The sequence below is a fragment of the Rhinolophus ferrumequinum genome, chromosome 8 (genome assembly GCF_004115265.2).
Source record: "Rhinolophus ferrumequinum isolate MPI-CBG mRhiFer1 chromosome 8, mRhiFer1_v1.p, whole genome shotgun sequence".
NCBI classification, from domain to species: Eukaryota; Metazoa; Chordata; class Mammalia; order Chiroptera; family Rhinolophidae; genus Rhinolophus; species Rhinolophus ferrumequinum.
Window position 1 is genome coordinate 470297 of NC_046291.1, and position 27206 is coordinate 497502.

The 27206-nt window shown below is 56.9% G+C and overlaps 1 protein-coding gene across 3 annotated transcripts; it reads right to left on the minus strand.

Moving 5' to 3' along the window:
• Positions 1 to 168: 168 nt before the first annotated feature.
• Positions 169 to 27206, minus strand: ANO7 (anoctamin 7). Of its 3 annotated transcripts, none has more exons than XM_033112736.1 (25): positions 26958 to 27206; positions 25739 to 25850; positions 24705 to 24762; positions 21350 to 21492; positions 18585 to 18692; positions 17904 to 18040; positions 16940 to 16997; positions 16348 to 16458; positions 15201 to 15366; positions 14558 to 14648; positions 14027 to 14123; positions 12610 to 12753; positions 12386 to 12523; positions 11789 to 11887; positions 11604 to 11706; positions 10471 to 10582; positions 10305 to 10359; positions 8981 to 9078; positions 7655 to 7797; positions 6320 to 6525; positions 6065 to 6207; positions 2812 to 2902; positions 2400 to 2519; positions 1328 to 1540; positions 169 to 1128 (listed from the first exon to the last, which is right to left on the minus strand). In XM_033112736.1, exons 1-25 carry the CDS (start codon positions 26993 to 26995, stop codon positions 1114 to 1116), a joined length of 2799 nt encoding a protein of 932 aa, XP_032968627.1. In that variant the 5' UTR covers positions 26996 to 27206; the 3' UTR covers positions 169 to 1113. The 3 variants fall into 3 exon arrangements, with proteins under 3 accessions (XP_032968627.1, XP_032968628.1, XP_032968629.1); XM_033112738.1 differs by lacking the exon at positions 169 to 1128 and adding an exon at positions 2149 to 2255 and having other exon boundaries at positions 1418 to 1540; XM_033112737.1 differs by lacking the exon at positions 169 to 1128 and having other exon boundaries at positions 1401 to 2255.

A 27206-nucleotide genomic window follows, 5' to 3' on the forward strand; every position in this document is an offset into this window, starting at 1 on the left:
TCACGGGTGTCCAGTTACCACCCATCCTTTGGCCTTAATTTTGGAATTTGGAGAGTATGTGCAAACATGTATAAAGGCTCATGAATGTGGACGACACTGGAATTTTACAAATTCTAAAATAAAACCCAAAACCAGATGCGTTGTGCTGGGGCTCATTTTATCACTCCACATATGTGTGTCCCTGGTCCTGGGAAATGGGGGGTGTTTTCACGCTGCCAGCGAGGGGTCCCTGGACATCTGTAGATGGTGGTGGGCTTCGGCGTGGTTCTCCCAGCTGGCATGTGGTTCTCAACCCCATTTTAACAGCCTGCCATGCAGGAGCTGTGGTGCGGTGTGAGGCCAGCAGTGGTCACAGCTGGCTGGCTACCTGGCCCAGACTGCCGTCACCATTGGGTGACGGCATCCTTGCTGTCAAGCAGCGCCCTGCCACGTCCTTGCTCAGGAGTCTGCCTGAATTCCCTCTCGCAGACCTGGGTGGCATTCCTGGGGAAGTCTCCCAGCACCGAGCAAGTGCTGAGCTACGATGGGGAGGGGTCACCCTCATGTCAGAAAAACCTGGAAGAGGCCAGTGGGGTGAGGGAGGCGGCAGCAGGCAGCAGGGGCCGGTGGTGGCGTCTTCCTTCAGGGAGCACTGCACCGCGGCCAGCATGGCAGTGACACCGGCACCGGTCAAGCTCAGGGTCACACTGGGCTCCACAGCCAGTTCCATCCTGGCTTTCGAGGCCGAGGTGGTGGCTGCCCTGGGTGGGAGGAGGGTTGTGTGGGGAGGGGCCCGCGCCCCACCCTGGGTCCTGGTAGTCAGGGCCCTGTCTTCATTGACATGCTGACTGCAGTAGTATGTTCACGAAAGCCGAACACGTGACCAGCATTTTCTTAAGTTTCAGTAAATTTACTGTAAAATGACAGAGTTTGAGACAGAACAGGCACAAAGCCTGAGAAGTCCCGGAAGCACAGTGTATTTCCAGACTTCTGTTCCAGCATGATTTATGACGGGAGGAAGAGGAGCGCCCAGCTCACGGGGGAGCAGCAAGGGACCAACCACACACAGCAGTTGACAGAAGGTCAACATGGGAAGAGCTTCGCGAAGCCAGCGGACGGGGTCCAATGCAGGTCCTACTGAGCTACCAGCTTTGGAAACAATCACATGTAACACTCAGGTCACTGATGTTACAGGACGTCCTTCCCTCCAAGTGTTTGCTCAAAGAATGAAATGCAGTCTTCCAGTCCTTCCCCACCGGCTGCTCGGTAGGCCGTGCTGGCCCAGCCTCGACGCATAGCCTGGGAGGGGCTTTGGCCTGACTGCCCAGGAAGGTGACTGTTCACTCACGCTGTTGAGTGGCCAGGAGGGAAGGGGGGCCCAGTTCAAGAAATAGGAAGATGGAACCAGGAGGCCTTGGCGGACAATGGGGAATGGAGGGCTGGGTGGGGCGGTGAACTCCCTCCACAGCTGGGACCCGGAACACGGTGCAGAGCTGACAGTGGGGCTGTGCTGGGCAGGCGCGACCCTGCGTGGACAGGACAGGAAGAGGCAGGAGTGGGTCTGCAGAGGGGACACCACCATTCAAAGGTCAGCAGATGCAAAGAACACCAGAGACAGAACAGAGGACCCCAAAGTCCACTGGCTTGATGGGCAGATGAGTCACGTCTGAGGGCTTAGGGGTCAGTGGGAGTGTGAACAGGGAGAGGTCAGGGGCAATGGAGTGGAGGGTGTAGGCCTGGAAGGGCCAGGGCTCTGTGAAGAGGTGAAGAGCTGGGAGGAAAGGGGACAGTGTGCCTAGGGATTGGGGAGTGGGGGGTGTGACAGCAGCCAGCGTCTCAGATGGGGGCCATGCTGCCCCAGGGGGAGTGAGACGATGCTGGCTCATCGGCTGGCTGGGTGGGAGATGGTGAGGGCAGCTCCCCGACAAGCTGCCAGGTGCCCCAGGGTTCCCCTGGGTACGGTATGCCCTGTCCAGGTGCCACTGCCATAGCAGGCTGGCTTTGGATTCTCCAAAGGGGTGGCCAGTGGGGGCTATAACCAGGACCTGGGAGGCAGGGCGCATGAGCAGAGGCCCAAGGCGGCCAAGAGCAGAGGGGTACGGCATCCAAGCCCTCAGCTGCCAAATCTCGGGGTGACCATTGTGACCTCAGAGGGAAGGGACTAGGGACCTGAGAGGGAGGCTTGGCTGGCTTCTGGCAGCCTAGGCTTGTGGGCCCAGATTCGTCTCCGAGGCTGGGGGCCGGCCGTCCTTCACTTCACTTGTTCCAAGGAGAGCCTGTCTCCAGGAAGGGGTGGCAGAGGGGAACAGTGTGATTAGACTGACTTTTCACACTGTCACCACTGCAACAGAGCACCAGGCTGGGGGCCACCCCCCACGGGTGTGGGAGAATGAAGTGTGCGGGCTGGGGGAGGGGCTCACCTCGTTCTCGGCCAGTGCCTGCTTGGCTAGGTAGTACTCCCTCTTCACCTTGACTTCCACGGACTCGGGGATGTCAGGTACCAGGAGGTCAAGGACGTGACTGATGGAGAACACCACGTGCTGGGGGGCAGGGGACGGTATAGGGCCAGGTGTGGGCACCTGCTCCCAGCTTCCCTGGGACACTGCAGAGCCCAGTGATGGTGGCCAGGCAGGGATTAACTCCATTTCCCAAACAGGGAAACGAAGATGCAGAGAAGAAATGACTCAACCAAGGTGACAGAGCAGAAGTGCTGGGACCCTGCTTCCTGGGTCTCACAGAGCCCCCAAGCCAAATGTGAGATTAGGCAAAGCAGGGAGGCCGAGAGTGCCAGTGGGGGAGGCCAGCAGAGGAAGTGGGAGGTGCCTGAGCTACCTCAAACACGATGACAAAAGCCAGGCGGATGGCCAGAAGATGCCAGTAGGTCCAGGAGTAACGCCCATCGTCTTCCCTGAAGGCCCGATACCTGCAGGAGGCATGGCACTCAGTGTGGGGAGCCCTGCAGGTGCCTTTCTCAGCTTCACCTTCCCCTCCCTGATCCTGTATTTCTGGGCCTGGCTTTGAGGGGGCCTGAAGCAGAAACTCCCAAGCAGTGTGTTCTGACAGTACCTTTAGCTTTAACTGCTGTGGTCCCAAAGGATGGATGAGCTGGAGTGTCCCATTTTCCTACCAGACTAAAGTGGGCCCCACAGTGGGAAATGCCTTATTATCTAGATGTGGCAAGTCTGTGCTTCTACAGGTGATGTCAACCTACTCACACCATGCAGTCTGCTCAGAGACTCCGCCTGCCCAGCACTTAGCTCCCTTCCTCTAATAAGCACAACATTCAGCTTTGCTTTCTATTTCAGATTGAGCGATCATCTTGTCATCCTTTGACAGCTTCCTATATTTCTGTCTTGTGGTAAGATGTGGCATCCCATATTGTAACAAACTTAGATGTTGTACTCCATGGAAAGCATCACTAGGGCCAAGTTGTAGGAAAACAACAACAAAAAAATCTTGAAAGTTAAAAATATAATCATTGAAAAAAATTCCTCAATGAATGGGATAAACTTTATGTGGCTACACTAGACACAACAGAAGATGGGAACTAGAAGACAATTATGATGAAATCACCCTGAACGCAATAGAGAGAGCCCACAGATTTAAAAATATAAAAATGCGCTCAAGAGACATGAAAGAGAAATGGAGAAGTTCCAACATATTGGGAGTTCCAGAAGATGAGAATGGAAACAAGAGTGGAGACATGTTATTTGAAGGAATAAAATGGAGATGTTTCCAGGACTGACTAAAGAAAGATACCACTCTTTAGATCAATAACACATTTTGAATCTCAATGGGAAATTTTAAATAAACCCTACCATGACAGATACCTGTTAGTGACACAAGTTAAAGAAAATGAGAGAAAATCTGAAATGCTATGCATGCTTCCAACAACAAAATCCAAGTCACTATATAATAATATTTCCAAAGACCTGATAGAAAATAACTCTAAACCTGGAATTTTATACCTGCTATTTGAAGGACAGAGAGATATTTTAAGATATATAAAAACCAACATACATAAGTTTACCAAATACACACCATTCCTGAATGAGCTGTTAAAGGATATTCTTCCGCAAGAAGAAAAATGAATTCAGAGAGAAGGCAATGAACATGAAACTACTGTAGCCACAGAAGTTAATAAAACACACCAAATAGATGTGCTTAACAAATGACTAAAAATGTTTTTGTGTTTTTTAATAGTGAAATTAAAACTCTGTATAACAATAAGATGGAATGATGGGTGATCAATAGGTAGTAAAGTACATGAATCCCAGTCGTGCTCAAGCAGAGGAGACAACAATGAATTCCTTCAGGTTTCATTACAAAAATATTTAGTTAAGAATGTACACTAAAAATGTAAGTGTAGCCCCTAAATAATAAAAATATACAGCATCAGTTCCAAATGAACATAAAGACAAAAAAACATTTTTACTCATCCACCAGAATGAGAAAAACAAACGAATCAAACGGAAGGTAGGGGCAGAAGAGAAATCGAATGGAAAAAGTATCCACTAAGAAGAGATCACAATTATGAACTTATATGCAACTAAGAACCTGAAAATACATAAAGCAAAACCTAACAGAACTACATGAAGAAACTGATAACCCTACATTCCTGGGAAGATTTTAACTCACCGCTATCAGAATCTAATAGAATAAGCAGGAGAAAAGGAAAAAAGGAAAGAGGAAAAGCCTGACTAATAGGTATATGTAGAATCTTGCTCCAAAATTAGCAGGAAAAAAAAATGATTTTCAAGTTCACCTGAAACACGCAAAATCCACTGTGACCAGATCATAAAGGAAGTCTTAGCATATGTGAGAGATGTCCATCATATCAACTCTCAGGTTCTCTGACCTCCAAGTAATTAACAGAATCAATGATCTTTTTAAGTAGCAAAAAGAATTTGCAACAACATAGATGGATCTAGAAGGTATTAACATGCTGAGTGAAATAAGTCAGAGAAAGATAAATACTACATGATTTCACTTATATCTAAAATCTAAAAAGCAAATGAGCAAACAAAATGGAAACAGACTCATAGGTACAGAGAACAAACTGATGGTTGCCAGAGGAGAGATGGGTGGGAAGACGGGCAAAAGAAATGAAGGGGGAGTAAGAGGTACAAAATTCCAGTTATAAAATTAGTCCTGGGATGTAAAGTCCAGCCTAGGGAATATGGTCAATATTGTAATAGCTTTGCATGGTGACACGTGGTAACTAGACTTACAGTGTATAAAAATATTGAATCACTATGTTGTACACCTGAAACTAACAATAGTCAACTATTGTTATGAATTAAAGTATGTCAACTATAATTCAATAAAAGCGAGCAACTCCATGTGTTTGGGAACTTACTCTCCTAAATAATTCATGGCTAAATAGGGAAATCACAATTGAAGTTATGAAGTATTTAGAAGTGAAGGATAGTAGATGTATTATCAACACTAATGGAAGGAGACTTTTAAGGGGTATATTCAAGTAGAGTTTTAGACATGAATTTGTTTATTAAAACCCAAGAAAAACTAGAACAGAACGAGTTAAGGTTTCAACTCCAAAAGTTTGATTTTTAAGAGTAAAGACCCAAACTATATCTGGAATGGAAATGGGGCCATAACTACAAAAACATGTGAGCTTACAATCATAAAAGAATATTATGAATAAATTTGTGTCAACACATTTTAAAGCTTACCTGAAACAGATTTCTGTACACAAAAAATTTGCTATAATTGACTCAAGACGAAATAGAAAAGGTGGAACTAACCAGAAGGTGCCCCTTGAACAACATGGTTTCAAAAACTCAAAAATCCCTGTATGAGCGGGACTCGCGTTGTTCAAGGGTCACCGGCAGTTCGGAGTCCGCTTGTGCGGAGGCCGGACTTCAGTTATGTGGGCGGCGCCCTAACCCCGCGTAGTTGCAGGAAAGGAGGGGGAGTGGTGGTCACACTGCGCGCCCCTGGGCTCTCCTGAGTCCTGCAGCCGTGCGCGCGCGCGTGTACGTGGGAGGGGGGTGTTGACCTGCAGGCTCCCAGGCCGGAAACGCAGGGCACGGCGCCCACAAGCTCCCGGGTCCGCGCCCCTCACCTGCACGTGCGGTTGTGCTCCGCTGCGAAGGTGGGCGGGGCGCGCGCCAGCGTGAAATTGACGAAGCCGCGCAGGTCGCCGGCGCGGGTCCACCGGTAGTAGGCGCGCGGCAGGAAGTCCGACGAGAAGGCCAGCAGGAAGGCCTGGGCGCCGAGCGGTCAGCGGGGTGGTCAGCGGGGTGGTCAGCGGGGCCGCGCGCCCGCCCCCGCCCCCGCCCCCGCCCCCGCGCCCCCCACCGGCTCCCTCCGCGCTCACGTTGCTGATGACGGCCAGGTGCGTGATGCCCGCCAGGATGGGGAACCAGATGCCGACGTCCTGCGCACGCTGAGCCACCGGGCGCCGGCGCTCGCACACGAACTTGCGCGCGTCCAGGCGGATTTCCACCCAGTTGTTGAGCAGCGCGAAGAGCGGCGCCAGCGGGCAGGCGGCCACGAAGATGGTGACGAAACCGAACTGCAGCACTGCGGATGCGGGGGTCACCGCTGGACCCGGCGCCACCGTGCCCCTGCCCGCCTTGAACCCTTCACTGCGCGCCGCAGGGAGACCCTGGGACACCCCCTTCCCGGCCACTTGTTGCTCCTCCTGCTCTTGCGCGTCCTGAAGTCCCAGCCCCAGGGCCCCCTCCCCCAGGAAGCCGCCCTGACTGCGCACACAGAGCTGCGTGCGTGTCATGGGCCTCCCCAGGCACCCAGAGGTCAGGGGTTATAACTCTCCGTTCCAGGGCTCGGCCCACCCTGTAGACTCATTGCTGGAGGGGGAGCAGAAACCTGCCTCTGATTTTAGGGTTGGCGACCCCATTCACCCCTCGGGGGCGCTCTGCAATGACTCCTTGAAAGGTTTCCTGGGTCTTCCTAAAATTACTAAGGAGAGCATCAGGTCCCATTGCTTTTGCCCAGTGGAGTAGGACACACAGAGTCAACCCCACTCACACTCTATCACGAAAAAGCATGTGAACCTTATCCACGGACCAATACCACTACTGTCACCCCTTTTGCTGGAAGAACTCAGAGTGACATGTTTGGCTCAGATATAGCACTTAACATTACAAGAGCTCCATGATCTCAGAGGAAGACCCTGAGCCGCAGGGACCCACACCTATGTTAGATACTGATGCTGGCCTCAAAAGGCACGCCACCCCATGCCAGGCACGAGCCACCACCTGGCATTGAGAAAATTTCTGGAGAGTCGACTCCCAGATGGGCCCCCAGTGGTCAGGACACCTGAGGCTGGTGGCCTCCCAGGTGCAGCCTCACTCTCCAGGGCCATTGTCACCAAGCCTGCACCTGCTCTCCTGAGCACCAGGCTTCTTTCCTCGCGGATGCTTTCCGGGGAGGGGGGCGATTATGGCCACTCAAGGAGGGCCCCAGCGACTGCCCCAGGCCCTCTCCCCAGCCCCAGGCCCAGGATGCTGGCCCTTCCCATCCTCAGCCAACCTTTCCCGGTGCTCCCCACTCTGCCCCTCGTTTCTTCCAGGATCCTTTGCAGGCCTGCCTCCACCAGGGCCCCTCTGAACCCACCAGACCCCCACATCACGTTTCAAGGGAGATGTGGACAGGAATGCTGACGCTGGAGGCGCCGAGTGGCACCTACCCATTTCGAGGTACTCATCAAACAGGCCCTCACATGGCAGGAGCTCATAGTCTGCTTCCCAGGGTGCCTGGCCAGCCGCTGTCGAAGCCCCCACCTTCCTCTTAGAGCGAAGCCGGAACTTCTGCCACCAGCCCTTCAGCTTCCTAGAGATGGGACACCCAGGGAAATGGCTCTTGCTCTTCCAAGCTGGGTTGCTCTACACTTAAAGGGCAGGAGAGGGTCTGGGGCCCTCGGTAGGCACAGCAGGGTGACACCTCGCAGAACACTGTCCTGGGGGCAGCCCCTCCCCCAGCTCCCCTGCAGCACCCTCAGGAAAGCCTGCACTGCTCCTGGAAGCTTGGGGGAGCATGGATTTTCCCCAGGGAATTGCAAAGAGGTGCCAAGAGCTGTGTCGAAGTTGGGAGGGAGCAGATAAGGACTGTGTGCATCGGGAGCGCGTGGCTTTGTCATACATTGGGTACATTTGTGCATGGCTTTGTCCTGCATGAAGGCATGTGTGTGTGGCTTTGTCACACATGAGGCTTCTGTGCGTGTGCTTTGTCATACATAGGTACATGTGCTTGTGACTATCATACGTGGGGGCACATGTACATGTGACTACATAGGGTATGTATGCATGACTCATGCATGGGGCACGAGTGTGTGGCGTTGTCATGTGAGGCATGTGTGCGCATGGCTTTGCTGTCACTTATCCAGCCCCCGCCCTTGTGATCTTGAATTCAGCTTCATAGCACTGACTGCCCTGAGATGCAGGGCTGCACCCAGAAGGGATGTGCGTTGGCTGAGGTCCCACAGCTACAGTTCATGGGACCCCATGGGAGTCTATGCTGTCTGAGGGAGGTCAGATGTGCAGGGGGGAGGTGGGAAGGTGTCCAGGTTGGGTCCAGCCTCAGGCAGTCCATTGCCAGGGCTCTCGCCTGGGAAGGGGGCCCAGTAGCCTGGATGGGGGCCACTGCAGGTAGCACTGGGGAGATGGGTCCCCAGTGGTCAGGGACCCTGAGGCCTGGGGCCTCCCCTGGCTCCTCTCTCTGTGCTGCCTTGGAGGCTGGAAGAGCTGCAGATACAGACAGGAAGGGCTGACGTGGGCAGAGCCCTGGAACCCAGGCTTCCTGCTCCCACCAAAGGTGGCCCATGCAGCAACGGGTGTGGTGTCACAGAGCCCATGGGGCAGATGGCCCAGGGCTGACCCTCCCCTCTCTGCAGATGAGGCGTCCAGGTCTAGGAGGGCCCTTCTGCAGGCTGGGGCTGGGCTGGGGGCTGCAGGCCCACACACTGCCAGTTCCACGGTCCCTGGACTCTGCCCGGGGCAGGGTGGGGGTGACTCACGGGACGAGGATCTCCTGCACATTGTTGATGACCTGCTTGCCCACCATGATGACCAGTAGCTCCTGAGCCAGCTCGATGAGGCAGCCTCCGGCAGCACACTACAGCAGCAGGGCTCGAGGTCAGCTCAGGGAGGGACCAGCCTCAGGTCCACCCATCCTTCTCTGTGCCTCAAAGGTGACCCCGCCATGCCCTCACCTGCCTTTCAGACATGCCCTGGGCACCTTGCGGACTGCACAGACCCTCCCCCCAGGCCCAAGCTCCTCATATCGCCCCCTGTCCCCCGGACCAACTGGTGGAGTGTGCGTGGGAACGACCGGGGGCAATGCTGTTTTCCTTTGGGGACCCACATGGCGTGACATGGGGATGACTTTAGCCTGTGGCTCCAGGCAGCGTCCCAGGAATCACTGACCCATTCAAGCCAGTGAGAGGTGGACCCAGGGCTCTCGGGGAGCTCCTGGGACAGCGTATGTTGCATGGGGGTGTCACCCTGTGCTGTTGGGGTGTCAGCCCCCAGGTGGTTGGGGAACCTGCCTAACAGCAGTGTAGCATTGTTTGAACACCTGATGCAAACCCCCCCTGGCCTTTTCCGCACAAACGCCCTTTCTTGCTGTAGCCGGTTTGAGTTGGGATCTTTTCTCGCTGATGACTGAAAGCCACCTGGCTGATACAGCGTCCCTGAGTTGGGATCCCAGTTGCTTCTCCTTGAGAAGCCCCTCCCCTGACAGGTGAAAGTGGACGGAGTGTCTTGGGGGCAGCCACAGTCACAAACCTGATGTGAGAAGGAGGGAGGCCTCCTTGTCAGAGAGGAGGGTCTTTGGGGTGAGGCCACCTGGGGACTGTCCCAGGCCCACCCAGCAGTGCCACCTGTGCCCTTGGCTTCAGAACATGTGAGGCTCTCAGCCAATGAGGAGCCAGATGCACGGGGACAATTTTGAGGGGTTTCCACAGTGTCTCTGACAGTCAGGACAGGGCCAAGGCCAGGTGCCCACAGCGGTGACCCTACATTCCATTACCTGCAGGCGTGGGGCACTAAGCCCCGTGAGAGTCGCCAGCCTATGTCCCCAGCTGAGATCTGGGCAGTGACAGTGGCTCAGGTGTGAATCAGGTTAGAGCAGCTAAAGGGTGATACGTATGGACACGGACTGTGGGTGTTTTGTGGGTGGCTGCTCTGGTGGGGGTCTGAGGAAGTGGTGTGAAGAGGCGGTGTGGCAGCCTGGGGGAAGTGGCGGTGGCACGAGCCGCCACAAACTACGGCTGATGGAGGTCACGGTGGCAGGACCGGCGGCCCCGGCACGGTCTGTGGTGTCGTCTGCCGCACACTCACCTCCTCGTTGCGGACCCCAAACAAGCTGTGGTAGCTGCCCGGGTACCCCACAAACCTAGAGGAAATGAGGTCCCCAGGCCACGAGTAAGGAGATGCTTCCCGCCCACCGCTGTGCCCACACAGGGCCGGGGGCCCGGGGCAGGGCCGGCGAGGGCTGTGCACCCACCTGCCCTTGAAGAAGGCAATGTAGATGGGCGAGGAGTAGAAGTTGACGAACTGGAAGATGAAGACCTTGAGGGTGAAGGCATCCTCGAACCTGGTCTGCGTCCGGTGCATTTCTGCCACAGAGAGGCTCCCTGGTCCTGAACGGAGCCTGGCTGTCCCACAGCCCCACCCCTTAGGACCACCCACCCACCCAGGGAGGAGGCAAAGTGCGTCTTTCCTGAATGTCCAATTTCCCAATCACCTGAAAAACGTTATGTTGGTAGAGGAAGAGCTGGGGCACGTGACAACAAACCATATCAATGCTAAGAATGGAAATGGGGCACAGGTGAGCAGGGCAGGGTGCCAGCCTGAGGGCTGGGCTCAAGGGAAGGCGGTGCTCAGGCGGGGGGGGGGGGGCGGGGGGGACACCCGAGGCCCGAAACACTCTTGGCGGCTCCCCCAGGGCCCTGAGCCTGTGTCCCCTCAGCTGGAGCTCCTCCCTGGGACACCGGCCCACCCGAAGGCCCCCCATTTTCTCCGTAGCTCCACCCCCATCACTCTCCCTCGGTGGGCACTGAGCCCTCCATCCTGTTCCTAGACTAGGGCCACTAACAGACAAGCAATTTGTGGAATGAATGGATTGGTTCGTTAGCGTTTATCCTTAGGAAATAGGGTGGGGGGCTAGAGAAAGGGGGGGAAGAGGCAGGCAGGGGAAGGAGGTGAGTATGAGAGGAGGGAGGGAGGGCAGAGGGAGCTTACTCTGCAGCTGGCTACCTGCAGTCGCCTTAGACACTTAGGAAAGTAGAGAGCTGTCAGCCAGTCCCCTGAGGGGCAATCAGACTGGGCCGACCAACCTGCACAGCCAAGGGCCCCCACCCCCCACAGCCCCAGAGGACCTCAGCTGCAAGGGGTCCTATGCAGGGGGGTGGGGGGGCGGGCAGCATGCTCCCAGAAGCAGGACGAGGCCTGGGTGCCCTGAGGGCCCTCCTGTCCCCACACCCAGGCCCAGCTCACAGCTGTTTAGGGACCCCTGAGGGAGGGTCTGACACCCCATCTGTGCCTCATTCAGATACAGGACCATGCAGACCAGCACGAAAGGCACTGAATCCAGCCAGCAGGGCTGGGGCGGGTCCTGGGTCAGCCCTGGCCACTCACCCCATCTCGTCAGGACATGGGCTAGGGCCACGTAGAGCTTGGAGAGGATGAGGATGAAGACGAGGTTGACCACGGACCCCGTTAGGCTGGCGATACGCGATGCCTAATGGGAGGTGGCCATCAGAGTGGGCGTGGGGGGTGGTCCAGGGCCACCCCCGAAGCAGGGGCAGGTGCTGGAGGCTCACCCAGGCGGCCAGCAGGGTGTTGTCCGACCTTGACACCAGGATGGCCATGATGGCCCGGTACAGGATGATGGACACGAGGCACATGACCACCACGGCCACCTTCGGAGTGACGGGGTACATGAGGCCAGCATCAAGGCCACAGCCCCCACAGCAGCTCCATTGCTGCTCCCACCTCTAGACCAAGTTGTGCCCGTGTCTCTTCCTGGTGGTGGTTGGGGGACAGGCAGGGGAGTGGGGGGACGGGGAGGCAGGTCATTTAGAATTAGAGGGTGGAAGTCAGGGTCACCTTTGTGGGTCATTCTTGGCCCCACGTCCTGGGGAATCATGCCTCCTACCCCCACACCGGCCTCTCAGCAGCCGAAACTGGGGACTCCTGGCATCTTGGAGGGGGGAGGGTCATCCCTGTGCTGGGATTGGCCCCCCCTGCTGGAAGGCTTCCCTGGCCCGCATCTGTGGGGAACTCTCCCGAACCCCCTGCCCAGCACACACCCAGCTCTTACACCCCAGACCCCAAGGGAGCACGAGGACAGAAGCTGCCCTGGCAGCTCAGGAGGAAGAGGCGTGACAGGGAGGGTCGGGGAGGGCACGGGGCCTCACCATCATGGCGACCACCACAGAGCCAGCCAGCACGCGGTGCACGCGGCTCCTCCTGGGGAAATAGGGCTCGTCCACGCCAGTGATGGGGTTCGGGGCCGTCGTGGGGGCCGAAGCGGCAAACTGGGGCCGAGGCCTCTCCTGGAAGGGAGCCGGTGCTTAGCGGCGGGCCGCGCAGGGTGGGGGTGGGGATGGGGGTGGGGACGCCACCGTCGGGGACGATCCACCTCGATGTCCTCGAAGTCGGAGCAGCCCCAGCGATAGGCCAGCGTGGCGCTTTTCCGCTTCCAGTACTCCAGGAACAGCACGGCCCACAGCGCCACAAACGAGCTGAAGAAGACGGTGCCTTCGTGGTCAAAGAGCCGGCCGGCCTGCGGCGGGCGGAGCAGGACGTCGGGCGCGGGACTCGCTGCCCGGCTGCTGGGGCCCCTGTGCCCCCGCCCCGCCCCTTCTGGGGACGGCAGCGCTGTCCTAGGCCTGCCCATCAGTGCAGCTTGGAAGCAGGTGCCTTGTTTCCTGGTGCCCTGGGCATGTTGCCCAGAGTGTTACCCTCCATGACAGGGGATTTAGGTGAGACTGGGGACTTGCTGAGCTGCTGACACTTGAATGAGACTTTTGGACTTAATGCTTTGAGAATGTGGGGTGAATGCATGTTGCACGTGGGATGGACATGAAGTTCTCAGAGGCCAGAGAGTGGACTGCACTGGATTGAATTGTGGCCAAAAGACATGTCCACCCGGAACCTCAGCAAGTGACCTTCTTTGGAATAGGGGCCTTTGCAGGACTCGTTAAGGTGACGGCCTCCAGATGACAGTAGCTGAACTCAGGGGCCCTGAGCCTAGGGACAAATCCTATGACAGAAGTGACAGGGAAACAGGCGCACGGAACGAAAGTTCACGTGAAGATGGAGGCAGAGACCAGCGTGGCGCAGCCACTAGCCAAGCTCCTCCAGGCTCCTGGCAGCCACTAGAGAGCAGGAGTGAGGCAGGGAACAGTTTCTAGGAGGAGTCTGCTCTGCCAGCTCCTTGACAATGACTCTGGCCTCCGGAGCAGAGACGCCATACATTTCTGTTGTTTCAAGTCCCCCAGTTGTCTGCTCTGTTACAGCAGCACAGGATACCGGTACAGGTGGGGGCCCAGGAAGGCGTGTGTCAAAGGCATCTCTGGTCCACGAGTCCGACTTTGCACTGAGGGCTCCAGGCCCAGTGTGTGTGGGGTGCAGGCAAGGACACGAGGACGCTGTTCCCCTGGAAAAGCTGACACACTTCACAGTGTGCTGGGCTGGTGTGCGGGCCAGTGGAGCTCAAGGGCTCCAAGGAGCCTCCCCCACCCCCACCCCCACCGGAAACTGCTCAGCTGTCTGTCTGCCTTGGGGGCCCCCCAGTGATCCCTCTTGGTCAGTTACACACACAATAACGATAATAGTAAGAGCCGACGTGTGGACACCTACTGCGTCAGGTCCTCTGCCAAGTGCTGTGAGGTGGGTGCCAGTCACACCCCGAACTCCGGTAGGAATCTCTCCACAGAGCTTAAGTGACTCACAGAGGGCTCTGCCTTAAGTGGGGACAGAGCTGGGGTCCCAGGCAGGGCAGGGCGAGAACCTGGGGAGCTGCCATCTTCACCTCGCCCACCCCCTCTCTGTACCTGGACCTGGGCACAGGCGCTGGAAAGCAGCCAGAAGGGGCAATCGAGGCAGAGTGGGCACATCTCGAAGCTGTCTGCGCTGCTGCACACCTCCTGCCTTCAGAGCGGGGTGGGGGTGCCAGAGTGTGGGGCAGCCGTCCGTCAGGCCGACCCCTTGCCCCCTCCCTCCCACCACCGTCTCCTTTGCTAGGCCCAGCATTACTTTAAAATATATACAATTATAATTTTTGAGATCACTTTTTGAAATTTCAGCTCCATAATAAGGTAAAACCCAAGGCTAGTTATTTGTTTATTATAAGAAACCAGGGTGAGTGCCAATCAGCCAGGAGCACACCTGTCCACCTGTCATCCTTCCAGTCAGGTCCACAGGGCCCTCTGTGACATCCACGAGGGGAGGGGTGTGCTTGGTGCTCACCTTCAACCCCACTCCCGCTCGGCATAGGGCGTGGCACCTGGGGGGGTCTCCTGACCACACCCCCCACCCCCAAGACATAGGTCAAGGCCTAGGGGCTGAAGGGAGAGGACACTTACGTGGGTGTGTCTGAGAAGGCCATGAAGCAGCCCACCAGGAATACCAGCGTGCCCACCACTGCCGCTGGAAGGAGCCAGCATGTGTAGAACCCTGCAGAGGGGACCCCGGTGTTGGCCACCAGTGACCCGGGTGGGGAGACCCCAGGGTCAGCTGTCAGCAATGTGGATGGGCCTGTGTACCCAGTGCTTGGCGGAGCACTGGATGGGGGTCTGCACAGCCACGCTTGTGCCCCAGGGACCCACATTGAGCTTCTGGGAGGAAGCTGGGAGGGAGGGGCATGGTCCTCTGGAATGTTCCCGGCAGGCCCCCACTCCTGGCCCTGCTGTGGACTTTGGACCTCCCACCACCGTTGACCAGGGCCTTAATGGGCCACATCTGGGGCAGGGACACTGGGGGCTGGAGTCAGGAGGGGCCACGCCTGCAGAAGGGGGTTCCCAGTCCCTCCCTGGGGCATCAGGAGGGCCCCAGAGCAGTCACAGCACTCAGCTGTCTTATCCTGCCGGTGGCTGTGTTGGCCTGGGAGGGGTCAGCATGCTAGTGACCAAGGCCTATGCTCGGCTCCCCTCTTGGGGGCCCAGAAGCAGACTGTGACCCTGAAGACCCAATTGGGGGCCCAGGGGGGCCCCAAGGGGCAGGACTCACCGAGCCAGGCGAAGTACAGGGCCACCTTCTCCCCGAAGTACCTGCGCACATGGTCCAGGGGCTGGTACTTGTACCACTTACGCCAATGGGCCCAGTGCCGGAACAGGATGTGCCGCTGGCTGAGGCCTGTGGCCCGCAGGCCCTCTGGGGGCGCCGTGAAGGGGCCCTGGGGAAAAGGAGCGCTGGGACCCGCCCTTACCGGCCCTGTTCTAGCTGTGAGGGCGTCAGCGCTGGGCAACACCTAGGTGGCGCCCAGTGTGGGAGGCAAGTGGACAAACCCGGGACTCAGGATTGCTCCCCAAGTAACACTGGGGGCCCCAGGGCCTAGGAAACCTCTCTGGGGAGGGGCCATCTGAGCTGAGCCCCTCAGCCCCCCCAGGGCTCCTGGGGTCTGAGGTCAGGGCAGAGGAAGGGCCCCAGCAGGAGCCAGCGACTGTGGCCCCACGTGCAAGTGTTGTTTCTGATTGCGGTTCTATGGCTCAGGGCTGGCAGTCCCCCAATGGTGGGCAATCGAGGCTGACTGCCAGGTGCTGTGGGTTCTGGGCTCTGGCCGGAGGCAGGACGAGCGATGCCACCACAGCACGAGGTGGGCAGGGCTGCAAGCTCCCCAGCGCTTCCTCACGGTGCACAGGGAGGGGCTGTCCCACGTCACACAGCAGTGGCTGAAGGCCTGAGCCGGGCCTCAGGCCCCCATGCCCCTTCCTGCAGCTCCGAGGCCTGCTGGGCGGCCGCGGGGGTCGAGTGTGTAAACAGCCTCCAGACCACATGGTAGACATTTTGTTAGGACAGTGGTGAGGCTGATGGGCCCAGGTACAATGGCAGCTGGCGTGGTGAGTGCCCCTCCACTGCCTCAGTTTACCCAGCTTTATTAGAGCCACAGGGGACCTCACTGTCTTGTCCAAAAGGGAAGCTGCCCAGGCAGACAGCCACCAGGCCTGTCACGTGGCCAGGAGGGCAGCATCTGGCTGTCCATGGTCTCTGACAGGCTGTAGTGTGGTCTGGTCACATGGCAAGTATGTTGCTGACACCCAGCACAGCCTCCAGCACAGGGGCAGAGCCCCCCCCCCGCATCCCCTGGGGGTGGACAGCAGGCCCCCTTGTCCAGGAGCTCACCCCACGCCCAGGCCCTCCAGCCCCCATGTCTCACGTCGTGCAGGGGGAAGGCTGCCCTGAAGACGCCCTGTGACAGCAGCTGGTCAACCCCAAACAGGCCTTTCTTCTCGTGGCCGTAGGGGGTCTTGGCCAGGATCTCAAATATCTGGGAGTGGAGAAGGAGGGCACTGGTCTCCTGGCCTGTGATGGCGGGATGGGGACATCCTGGCGCCAGTCCATGGACAGCCTCCCACAGCCCTCTGGTGGTCAGCGGGGGACAGGCCTCCCAGAGCAGCCCACTTGGCCCACCCTTCTCAGGGACGCTGCACCTGCAGGTCGGCTGTGGCCCTGGGCTCCCTTGACCATGGGCCCAGTGGCCGTGGCTGCCTGTCCCACAGGTCCATAACCATGATATCCGTTCCGGGCCCTGGGGATCCCCGAAGGGGCACTGAGCAAGGCCCCAACTGTATGCAGTGAGGTAGGGCAGCCTCCAGGTCTCCAGCCCGGGATCTCGGCCCTCTGGTGGCAGAAGAGCTGCCCTTGTCCCCAGAGGCCTTTGCTCCCAGGCTTGGGCCCGGGGGCTTGGGGCCAGCAGGCTCCTCAGAGCCGGGTCAGGGCTTGGGGACTGCAGTGGGACCCCCACTTACAATCTGGTGCCTGTTGGTGCAGGTGAAGAATGTGTCTTGGTTGTCACTCCCGAGGAACCTGAGCGTGTGGGAGTGCAGAAGAGCTCGAACAGGCAGGAACATGCACACGCACACTCACGCGCACGCACGCCTTCGCCCCACGCGCAGGGAACCACCCCGCCCCCCCCACCCCCGGCAGTGTGATCAATCCCCGTTCTTCCCTTTTCCCTTCTGGAGGCAGGAGGTCACAGTGGGTTTTCCAGCTGCACAGACACCCCCCTCCCCAGACCAGCACAGGCCAGGGAGGCGTGGGAGCGCCTGGCTCAGCAAGGAGCGCAGTGGCTTTCCACACAGCCCCTGGGGTGCTGAGCGAGCATGGGACCAAAGGCCTCATGAGCAGTGTCTGGTCATGGCCTGGGGAGAGGGATCATTGGCCAGAAAGCCCTCCCCGGACCCCAGGATCTTGACAAGCCCCGGGGGTGGGACAAGAGTGAGCGAGGCTGAGCTGCCCCCAGCCCAGAAAGGCGATGTTCCCAGCATGGGCCGCGTGGGAGGCTTCAGTGCTGGGCACCCACACAGGTCTCCCCCGTGCCCAGACACTGCCCCAAGTCTGCAGGTGGGGTGTAGTGTGTGACGCGTGCACCTGGGAGAGATGCTCCCAGGAGCCAGTGTGGACTGACCACGTCCATCTTTGGCCTCGGCAGCCGGGGAGAGCTGGGATGGGAGAGGGCTTCCAGCCGCCTGGGTCCGGGAGACCGTGATGAGCAGGGACGTTGCCACCCACCATGGGCCCACCCACACAGGAAATGGCCTGTGTGTGCAGCTACTGAGGTTGCAGGGACGTTTGTCCCGCAGCAAGCCCTGCCTAGCCTGACCGATGGGGACGTGCGCTAAAGCTTGCCCACCTGCAACTCACGTTCCCCAGTTGAGAAGCGCCAGGGAAGGAGAAGGTTTGGGGACAGCCAGCACTGCGTGGAGCTCTCACCGTGACAGCTTGCTCACTTTGAATTGGCAGGAATAGTACTCAGGCGGCACATCGGGCACGTCTTCCAGCAGGATGTTGGGGACACCCAGCCACTGCAGCAAGCCGGCTGACCAGTTGGAGGCCTGATTGGGCAACTCCTGGAAGGAACAGTCAGGGGTTCCTCCCACTCGAGCGACAGACGCCGGGGGGAGCTTGCGGGTTTGGAAACTGGGCAGCGCCCAGGGCTGCTCAGCTGGTCAGCGTGAGGCCCAGAGGCTGCAGGGCGGGAAGGGACAAGAGGATAGGGAGTCTGTAGGTGACAGAGTGTGCAGGCATGTCATCTGGAGGTCACCTGCTGTCCCCTCCACCCTGTGTCCCCCAGCCTGGGGCTGCCCCTTCCCCACCTGCAGTGCTGGCCCTCAGTGGGCGTCCCAGGGGGGTCTGGGCCTGCAGGAGCCCAGGTGGCCAGCTCAGAGCCATGGCTGCAGCACACACTGTCCCCCTCCCCACTTCCGCTGAGCCTGCCATGGGGGGCGGTGCCATCACCCCACCCCCTATGGGGTTCAGTGTGATAGTTGGTGGGGGACCCTCGAGGACACCAAGCGGGGAGCCCCAGGATTGTCAGCACTGGACGCTGCACCCAGCACATGGGGTGCAGTGATGAGTAACCCTGGCCTGGGGCCCGGCCCACACACCCCGTACCTGCAGGGGCAGCTTCAGGCGCAGGTCTTCTGCGTAGTAGCAGAGCACGGCCCAGGGGGCACTGAGGAGGACGTAATGTACTGCGCTGTCCTCGTCCTGGATGTCACGCTGTGGGGACCCAGGGGCTCATGAGAGCCTGCGGGTGTATGTGTGTGTACACGTGTGCACATTTGCAGATGTGTTCATGTTTACACACATGTGCATGAATGTGTGTGTGTGTGTGTGTGTGTCCACGACTGTGCGTGTTCACAATTCTGGGAAAGGCAGATGTTTCTGAAGCCATGGTGACCACTGACTAGCTCTGGGCTTAAACCTGGGTGGTAAGTGACAGCTTGCTTCTGTGTCGGTGCCTCAGGAAGCCCACTCGGCAGTTTGGACGTCAGCCAATCAGAGGCCCACAGAGGATACCAGGCTGCGAGGCTGGTGGGGACCACACTCCAGGGCCCCCAAAGCTGTCTCCACAGCCTGTGGCAGAGCTTTGCTATGCTCAGTGCTGCTCCAAAGGCAATACATTCGACTTTTGGTTTTCAGATGTGGAATGATTGGCCCTGTGACAAGTTCTGGGTGTGTATGTATGTTATGTATGTGCACATGGAAGGGTGCACACGTGTGTGAATATATGGGGGCATCACTGTGTCCACATGGCTGTGCGTGTTTGTGGACACATGACAGGTGTGTCCACGCACACTCCTGGAGCCCCAAGATGGGGACTTTTAGTTCCGTGGTCAAGTGTCTCTACTGAGTACACTCCTGTTTCCCGAAGCCCTCCTCTTAAATGCAGGGGTTCTTCCCCCTTGACACATCACCGCCATCTGGGGTTCCCCAAATGGCAATTCCCAGGCCCCACTCGGGGCCGAGTGGAACAGACGCCCGGGGCCAGGCCCAGGCTCAGCACTGCGGGCATCCCCAGATGGTTGTCACGCGTGCTGAGAGCTGGAACTGTCATGCAGACTGCAGATTGCAGGCACTCGGGCAGTGTGTCAGGGAAGCCCCCGTGTTGCCCCTGCAGTTGTTCCTCTGTGCCCCCACTGAAAGGTAAGCCACCAATTCTGGAGGAAGGTTTTGAAAACTCATGTGGCCATTCCGATGTGGTTATCCGACAGCCACACTGTCCCATAAGCTTTTCCCATAAGAAGGGGTGTCTGTTCACCCCCAGCCACCAGACTGATGAGCGGGCAAACTCTTGTCACCAGTCCCATCGTACATGTGTTCACTGACACCAGGGCAGCTCAGGAAGGGAGGGCGGCAAGCGGTGGCCTCGCATGGGGTAAGGTGAGCAGCGAGTGGAAGCAGCTGTGCACCCCGTACAACAAGCAGGAAATGTGGGAACACGAAGGTGGATGGGAAGTGACAGGCCCAGAGGGCGGCCAGAGTCCACACTGATTAAAACCAACTAGGACACCGAAGTGACGGTGAAGGGCCAGCTGGACTGCAGGACAATGCTTGCCACATGCACCCAACAAAGAGTTAGTGTCCAGAACACATGAGCGCCCATGCAGTGATAAGAAAAAGGTAAACAACCCTGCAGAAAAAAGAGTGAAAGACGGGAAAAGGCAAGTCGCGGTACTGGAAACACAACTAGCCCATAAACATGTAAAACATGCTCAACCTCTTCAGGAATCCAGGAAAACGTAAACTGAAACGACAGTGAGACTCTACCACACACCACCCAGATGGGCAAAAATTTAAGTGAGACAAAGCCAAATGTTGAGAAGACACAGAGCACGGGGTGCCCTGCACAGCTGGCCGTGGGGCACATGGAGACCACCACTCGGGAAGACGGCGTGGCCACACACACACCTGAGCCAGCAGCTCTGCTCTCAGGAGAAATTCTGCACCGGGGCACAGGGACACAATACACACGAGAATCTGCCCCAAACTGGGAGCATGTCAAGCGTCCCTCCACAGAGTGGGTCAGTAAATCATGGCGGAGTCACACAGTGGTGCTCTCTCAGCGGGACAACGGCCCAGTGGCAGTGGCACTAACAGCACAGCGTGATGTCAGGGAGAATCACGCTGAACATGATTCCACTCCATCAAGTGCAGACAAAACCACGCCGCATTGTTTGGCAACAGACAGTTGGTGATCAGATGATAAAGACACGCGAGAATGTGAGGAACATAAAAACCCAGGGTCGATGACTCTGGGGTGGGGGCACCTGTCGGCACCACCTTCTCCCAGACAGAGGAAGGGGGATGGAACGGAGGGCAGAGAATGCAGGAGACTGTAGAGGGACCCAGCGATGGGGGCAGGGCAAGAGGGAGCCAGAGCGGGGCCCTGCGCCCCATCCCCCACTGCTCCGAGCCCACCTGCTGCCCTCCTGCCTCACTGCACACCCGGCATCCACACAGCTCTTTCTGCTTCCGCACGTTCCCTGCCGCTGCTTAAAGCATTTGAAGTGGGACCAACTATTACAACTGACATGAAACATGTAGATGTTTTAGCTGTTAGATTCTATAAGCACACGAGTTCCAATTACAAATGTTACACCTAGACAAAAGCGTTAATGTTGGAGGTGGGACAGATGAATGGAGAGGGCAGCTTCTGAGTTTCAGGTGAATCTAAAGGGCTCTGGCTTCTATGAGTAAGCTTGGTGGATAAGACGGGCTTGATATTTGACTTAGGGGTGCGGCATCCCACAGAACCCTGGGCTTGATTTGTTCCAGGTCTCGGGGTACCCTGCTTTCAGGCCTTGTGCGGAAAGGTCATAGGTCACAGAGCAGATGCAGAGCCTAGGGCCCTGCCCAAAACCCACCCCACGTACCTGGTCCACATGCAACCCAGCCACACGAAGGTTATCCAGAAAGGTCTCCCTCCAGGCCCTGTGTAAGGCTGTCTTGTCTCGGCTGGCATTGTCCTGCTGGCGACCGAGCCTCAGGTCTTCCTCCCAAACAAGGACAAAGTCTGCTGGGAACCAACAGGGACAGAGGCAGGGAGGAGGGGCTAACTCAGAGCTGCCAGCATCCCAGCCAGACACCCGGGTTCTAGGCGGGAAGTTGGAGTGAAGCACCTGGACTCCTCTGCACAGTCAGGGTGGGGCCATGGTCGGAGAGACCAACACACTGTCATTTGAGAACCAGAAGGAGAGAGTGGGAAAGAAGCAGTCTTTGAAGAAAAATGGTCAAGAACTTCCAAATCTAATGAAAGAAATCAACCCAAGATTCAAAAAGCTCAGTGGTCCCCAAGCAAGATAAAGAAATTATACTGAGGAAAATCATGGACAGCACATCTTTGCTGTGCACTAAAGAGAAAGAGAAATCGTAATAGTGGTAAGAGAAAAAAAAATGCTCAATTTTCATGTAATAATAATAATAATAATAATAAAACAGACACCAGATTTCGCAACAGAAACTATGGAAATCAAGAGAAAATAGAATAGCATCTTTAAAGTGCTGGGGAAATGCGGCACAGCAGAACTCTTTATCCAGCAGAAATGTTCTTCAGAGATGAAGGCTAAAGGAAGGCCTACTCCACAAACGAAATCTGAGAGATGTGGTCCCAGCCCGCCAGCTCTACAGGAAACACTGAAGGAAGCTTGTTAGGCTGAAGGAAATACTCTCAGACGGAAGTGCAGATGTGCAAGAAGGAATGAACGTACCACAAAGGAGAAAGAAGTAGACAAATGTAAAAGTAAAGCTATTTACAGATGACACCATCTTGTATGCAGAAAGCCCAAAGGAATTCACTATAAAAACTATTAGAACTAGTAACAGGCTTGGCAAGGTTGCTAGATACAAGCTCAACGTACAAAAATCAATTGCATTCCTATACACTAGCAATGAACAGTGAAACGGAAAAAAAAAATTCCATTTACAACGGCACCAAAAAAAAAAAAAAGGGAACAAATTGAACAATCACAACAAAAAATGTGCAAGAATTATACATTGAAAACTACCAAATGTGGAAATAAATTGAAGAGCAAAGACATCCTTTGTTCATGAATCCCGTGTGAAGAAGACTCAGGTGTGTCCAAACTTTTTTCAACGTTTTTCACCAAGGGCCGTATGCGGTAAAATACACACACAGCCGGGCCACTCACTCGAGGTGAAGTACGCATTGCCTCACCTGGTTTATTTAAGTAAACTAAATATACTTTTGGAATTTGCTGCAGGCCAATTAAAAATGGATTGCGGGCCGCAGTTGGCCCACGAGCTGCAGTTTGGACACCCCTGGTCTAGATAGTAAAGTGATCTATAGATTTAGTCCCCATCAAAATCCCAGCTGCCTTTCTTTGCAGAAATTGACAAGTTTAAAGTTCTTGCAGAAATACATGAGACCCAGAATAGCCAAAAGTGTTGAAAAAGAAAAAGTTGTAAGACTCATGCTTTTTTATTTCAAAACTTACTACAAAGTTAGAATAGTCAAGAAGTGTGATACTGGCACAATCACAAATGATAGGCATATCATTTGGATAGGAATATATTTGAGATTCTGAATATAAACCCATATGTTTATGGTCAGTTTTTTTTACAAAGGGGCCAACACAATTCAATAGGAAAAGAACAGTGATTTCAGCAAATGGTGCTGGGAGAAGTGGATAGCCGCCTGTCAAGGAATGAACTTGGACTCCTACTTCATACTATACGGAAGAATTAACTAAAGTAGAGTTAAGATCATCAGATAAAAAATCACAGAACTAAGGATAAGAGTTAAAATGGTAAGACTCCGAGGAGAAAGCAGAGTTGTAAAACTTCATGACTGGGTGTAGGCAGTGATTTCTGAGATACGACACCCAAAGGCATAGCAAGAAAAGAGATTGATATGATCGACTTCATAAACATTAAAAACCCACATTCTGCAAAGGACACCATCAGGAAAGTGAAAAGGCAACCCAGAGAATGGAAGAAAAGAATATATATGCAAATCATACATCTGATAAGAAGCTTACTTGTGTCCAGAGTGTATAAAGAACTTTTACAACTTAACAATGAAAAACAAATAATACATTTTTAAAATTGGCAAAGATTTTGAATAGACATTTCTCTAAAGAAGATACACGAATGGCTAATAAGCTCATGAAAAGGTGCTCAATAGCCTTAGTCATTAGGAAACTGCAAATCAAACCACTGAGATGCCACCTTACCCATCAGGACGGCTACAATGAAAAGACAGACAATAACGAGTGTTGACCAGCATGTGGATAAATTGGAACGCTTGCACGTTGCTGGTGGTTTGTAAAACAGTGCAGTCACTTTGGAAAACAGTGTGGCAGTTCCTCAAAATGTTAAACATTTAGTCACCATATGACCTAGCAATTCCACTCAAAGCTACACACCCCAGACAGACTGACACTTACATCCACGCCAAACTGTACACATGAATGTTCACTGAGCAGTATGCACAACAGCCCCCAGTGGAAACAACCTGAATGCTGGTCATCACTTCCTTTGGGGGTAGCCCCAGACGTGGGGTCGCGGGGCCACATGGCCACTCTGTGTTTAATTTTCTGAGGAACCGCCGTGCTGTTCTCCACATCGGCTGCATCTTTTCACAGCCCCCAGCAACGCACGCGTCCTCACCCACACTCGTTGTTTTCTGTTTTTGTTGTCGCCGTTGATTAACGAGCAGCCATCCTGATGGATGTGAGCTGAGGGAGTCTGCTTCCTGTAAGGGTGTTTCTGGTGCTGTCTGGACAGCACGGTCAGGCAGGTGGGCACTGTGAGCCCAGGTGTGTGCATTCCTCTGGGGCGACGATGGGGGCTTGGGGCAGAAAGGAACACTGAGGGTGGGGTGAGAAGTGGCTCCGATCGATTTTGAAAGTAGAAAGGGTGTGGGGTACAAGAGATAAGTCAGATGACTCTGAGCCTCCTGAGGCCAGAGCAGGGGGGAAGTGGGGGCCCTCTCTGCCCTCCAGAGCCCTCTCCAGCTCCACCCCATCAGCAGGGCACCCCCTTTCCTGCTGTCACCCCAGGCTGTGTTCTGCTCACCCTGAGGCCTTCACCCCATTTCCCAGCACGGAAATTGGCCCCAGAGCTGGCTCAGGAGACAGTGTTGGGTGAGGGAGGGGCAGCCTGGTTACAGAGGCCTCCTGTCCTCCTGCTGCCACCTGGGTGCCCCATCTGTGTACCCACCCCCACGACCAACACAGGCACAGCTGGCAGATACTGGGAGGGGCTCACCGATCCGGGGATTGGCAAGGGTCCCCGCCCTGCAGGCGGCCGCCTGGTGTCCACCCGGCTGGAAGGAAAGCATCTGACCGTGAGGCCTGGCCCCCACCCTGCCCTAGACCACCCAGGGACATGGAAGGACGAGTCGAGGAAGACACAGCTGTTGGAGTGGGCAGGGGGCTCACAGGCACTTGCAGGGGTGGGGCAGTCCTGTGCCCCTGCAGCCTTCCCCAGGGCCTTCCCGGGCCTGTGAGTAGCTGCCCAGGGCTGTGGGCAAGGCTTACAGGCAGCGTGGCCAGTACCCAGGGGTGCCCGCCACACCTGTGGGCCTCCGGGGCTAGAGGGGAGCCGCACTGGCCCCTAAGTGTCCCTGTGGACGGGCCAGAAGTAGTGATGGTGGCCAGAGGGTGGAATCCTGCTCCAGGAGAGCGAGACCTGGTGCCCCCCACACCCCGGAGGCTCGTCACGGCTGTGTTGTGCCCACTCTCAGCTGTCGGGTGGGGCGGGCAGCCCCCTGTAGGCAGACACAGGGTCCATGAGGACGGGGAAGAGGACCCTGGTTGGGACAACCCCACTCAGGGTGAGTGTGGCCCCTGGGGACAGGAGCGGGAGCCCTGCATCCCCCTTTCCTCCCTCCCTGCTGGTGGGATCTGGCCATGCCCCTGCCCCTGCCTCACTGTCCCCAGGGGTTTCTGCACATCCCGGGGCCAGTGAGGCAGGCAGTGACCTGAACGAATGTTATAGACACCTCCCTCTTCTTGTCACCAGGCAGCTGGCGGGCACAGGTGGGACACGCAGCCACTGAGGGTTCGGGGTCGCGGGAAATGCAGATGGGAAATCACGTCATGGGGGCATTGCCTGCCCCCAAAGTCTCGGGGCCGGTGCATGGCCTTTGTCTCCTGGTCCCTGTGCCCATCTCGGGGGTGGGGGCTCAGGGACCCCCTTTAATCCACCACAGACTAGGGGCCTAGAGCCCGGGGAGGGGAGGTGAGGGGTTGCTCCGAGGGCCTTCCGTCCCCCAGGCCTGGGACAGTGTGGAGAGTTACCTCTGAGGGTCTGCCTGTGCTCCCGTAGGAGTCCCCCTTCTCTGGCCTGGGGGCCATGTCGATCAGGACGGCAGTGTCCTCGTCCATCACCCGCCTCCGCAGCGTCCCGCTCCTGCACTCACCAGGACCAGGTGGGGACAGGTAGAGAAGGGCACGTGAGACCAGGTCCCCAAACTCCCCCGCGCAGCCTGCTGCACGCCCACCTCACAGGTGAGGGCAGGGGCTTGGCGCCTCGGGTAGGGCCAGGCCGAGCTGTGCAAGACCCCCCAGACTGGGCCTCTGGCTCCAGGAGGGGACCAGGGCGAGGAAGCCACCTGTCCGTCCCTCTGTCCTGAGTGCCCTCGTCCCTGCACTCTGTGTGGGCGGCAGCCTGAGGAGGCCGACACGGGCCTTGGAGGACAGCTGCGCCTTCCTTCTGCATTCCTGCAGGGGACAGGCTGTTTCCTTTAACAGATCCAGATGGGCCTGGCTCCTCCTGGGAGTCGTGGGCCTGGCTGGGAGGCTGGCCTGGCCATGCTGACCCTGTGTCCTCCCCCCTGGCCTCTGCATCCCTTTGTGAGAAGGATGGTCGCCACTGTCCAGTTGAAAGGTTGGCAAAGGGAAGGTGAGAGGACACCTGTGGCCGGAAGGGGTTGATTTGAGCTGGGGCCGGTGGCTCAACCCAGCAGAACCAATGTGGCCCTAAGGGATGTCACCAGGGCCACATTGCTGGGAGGCGGGGAGGCTGAAGCAAGCACGGGGCAGCTCATGTACTCCACATCACTGAGGTCTGGGCAGGCAGGGTGGCGGCCCGCACCTACTGACCCCTGCCAGCTTCCAGACGCCTGGAGCCAGCATTCATGACATCGTGACATGGTCCCTGGGCCAGGGCTGGGAAACCCCAGAGGAGTGTGGGTCGTGGGGCATCCCTGGAGGGCAGCAGGAGTCCCTGCTGTGGTGGGCAGGTGGGGGTCCAGCCACAGAGACCCAGGGGTAAGCTGCTCCATGGAGGGCACAGCCCCACCTGCTGCACAGGTGGGGTGCTCTGCCCAAAGCTCGCCGAGCACCTGGCCTTGTCACCCCTTGGGCCTGGAGCAGGCACTGTGCCCAGTCTTGGGACACCAGGGCGAGTCCTGGAGCGTCTGCCCACATGGAGCTCTGCTGGGCTGGGGTGCCACCAGCCCCCCTGGAATCCTCTTCCCCACCTCCCCTTGCCCGTGCAATGCAGAACAGTCCCTACCTGGCACAGCGGCTACCGGAACAGGCCTCCGAGGTCATGGCCAAACTCCCAGCTCCAGCCTGGTCTGGCAGCTGAGTATGGGTCAGCCCCACGGGCAGAGACCTGGGAGGGACCCTGTGCTGGTGACTCTGTGCAGGCGGTGACGGCTTGCAAGTCCTCGCCGCGCCCGGCAGACGGGCCAGCAGGAGAGGCACCTGGCACAGTGGCCAGGGCAAGGCCTCCGGCTCCTGGAACAGGATCTGCCTTTGT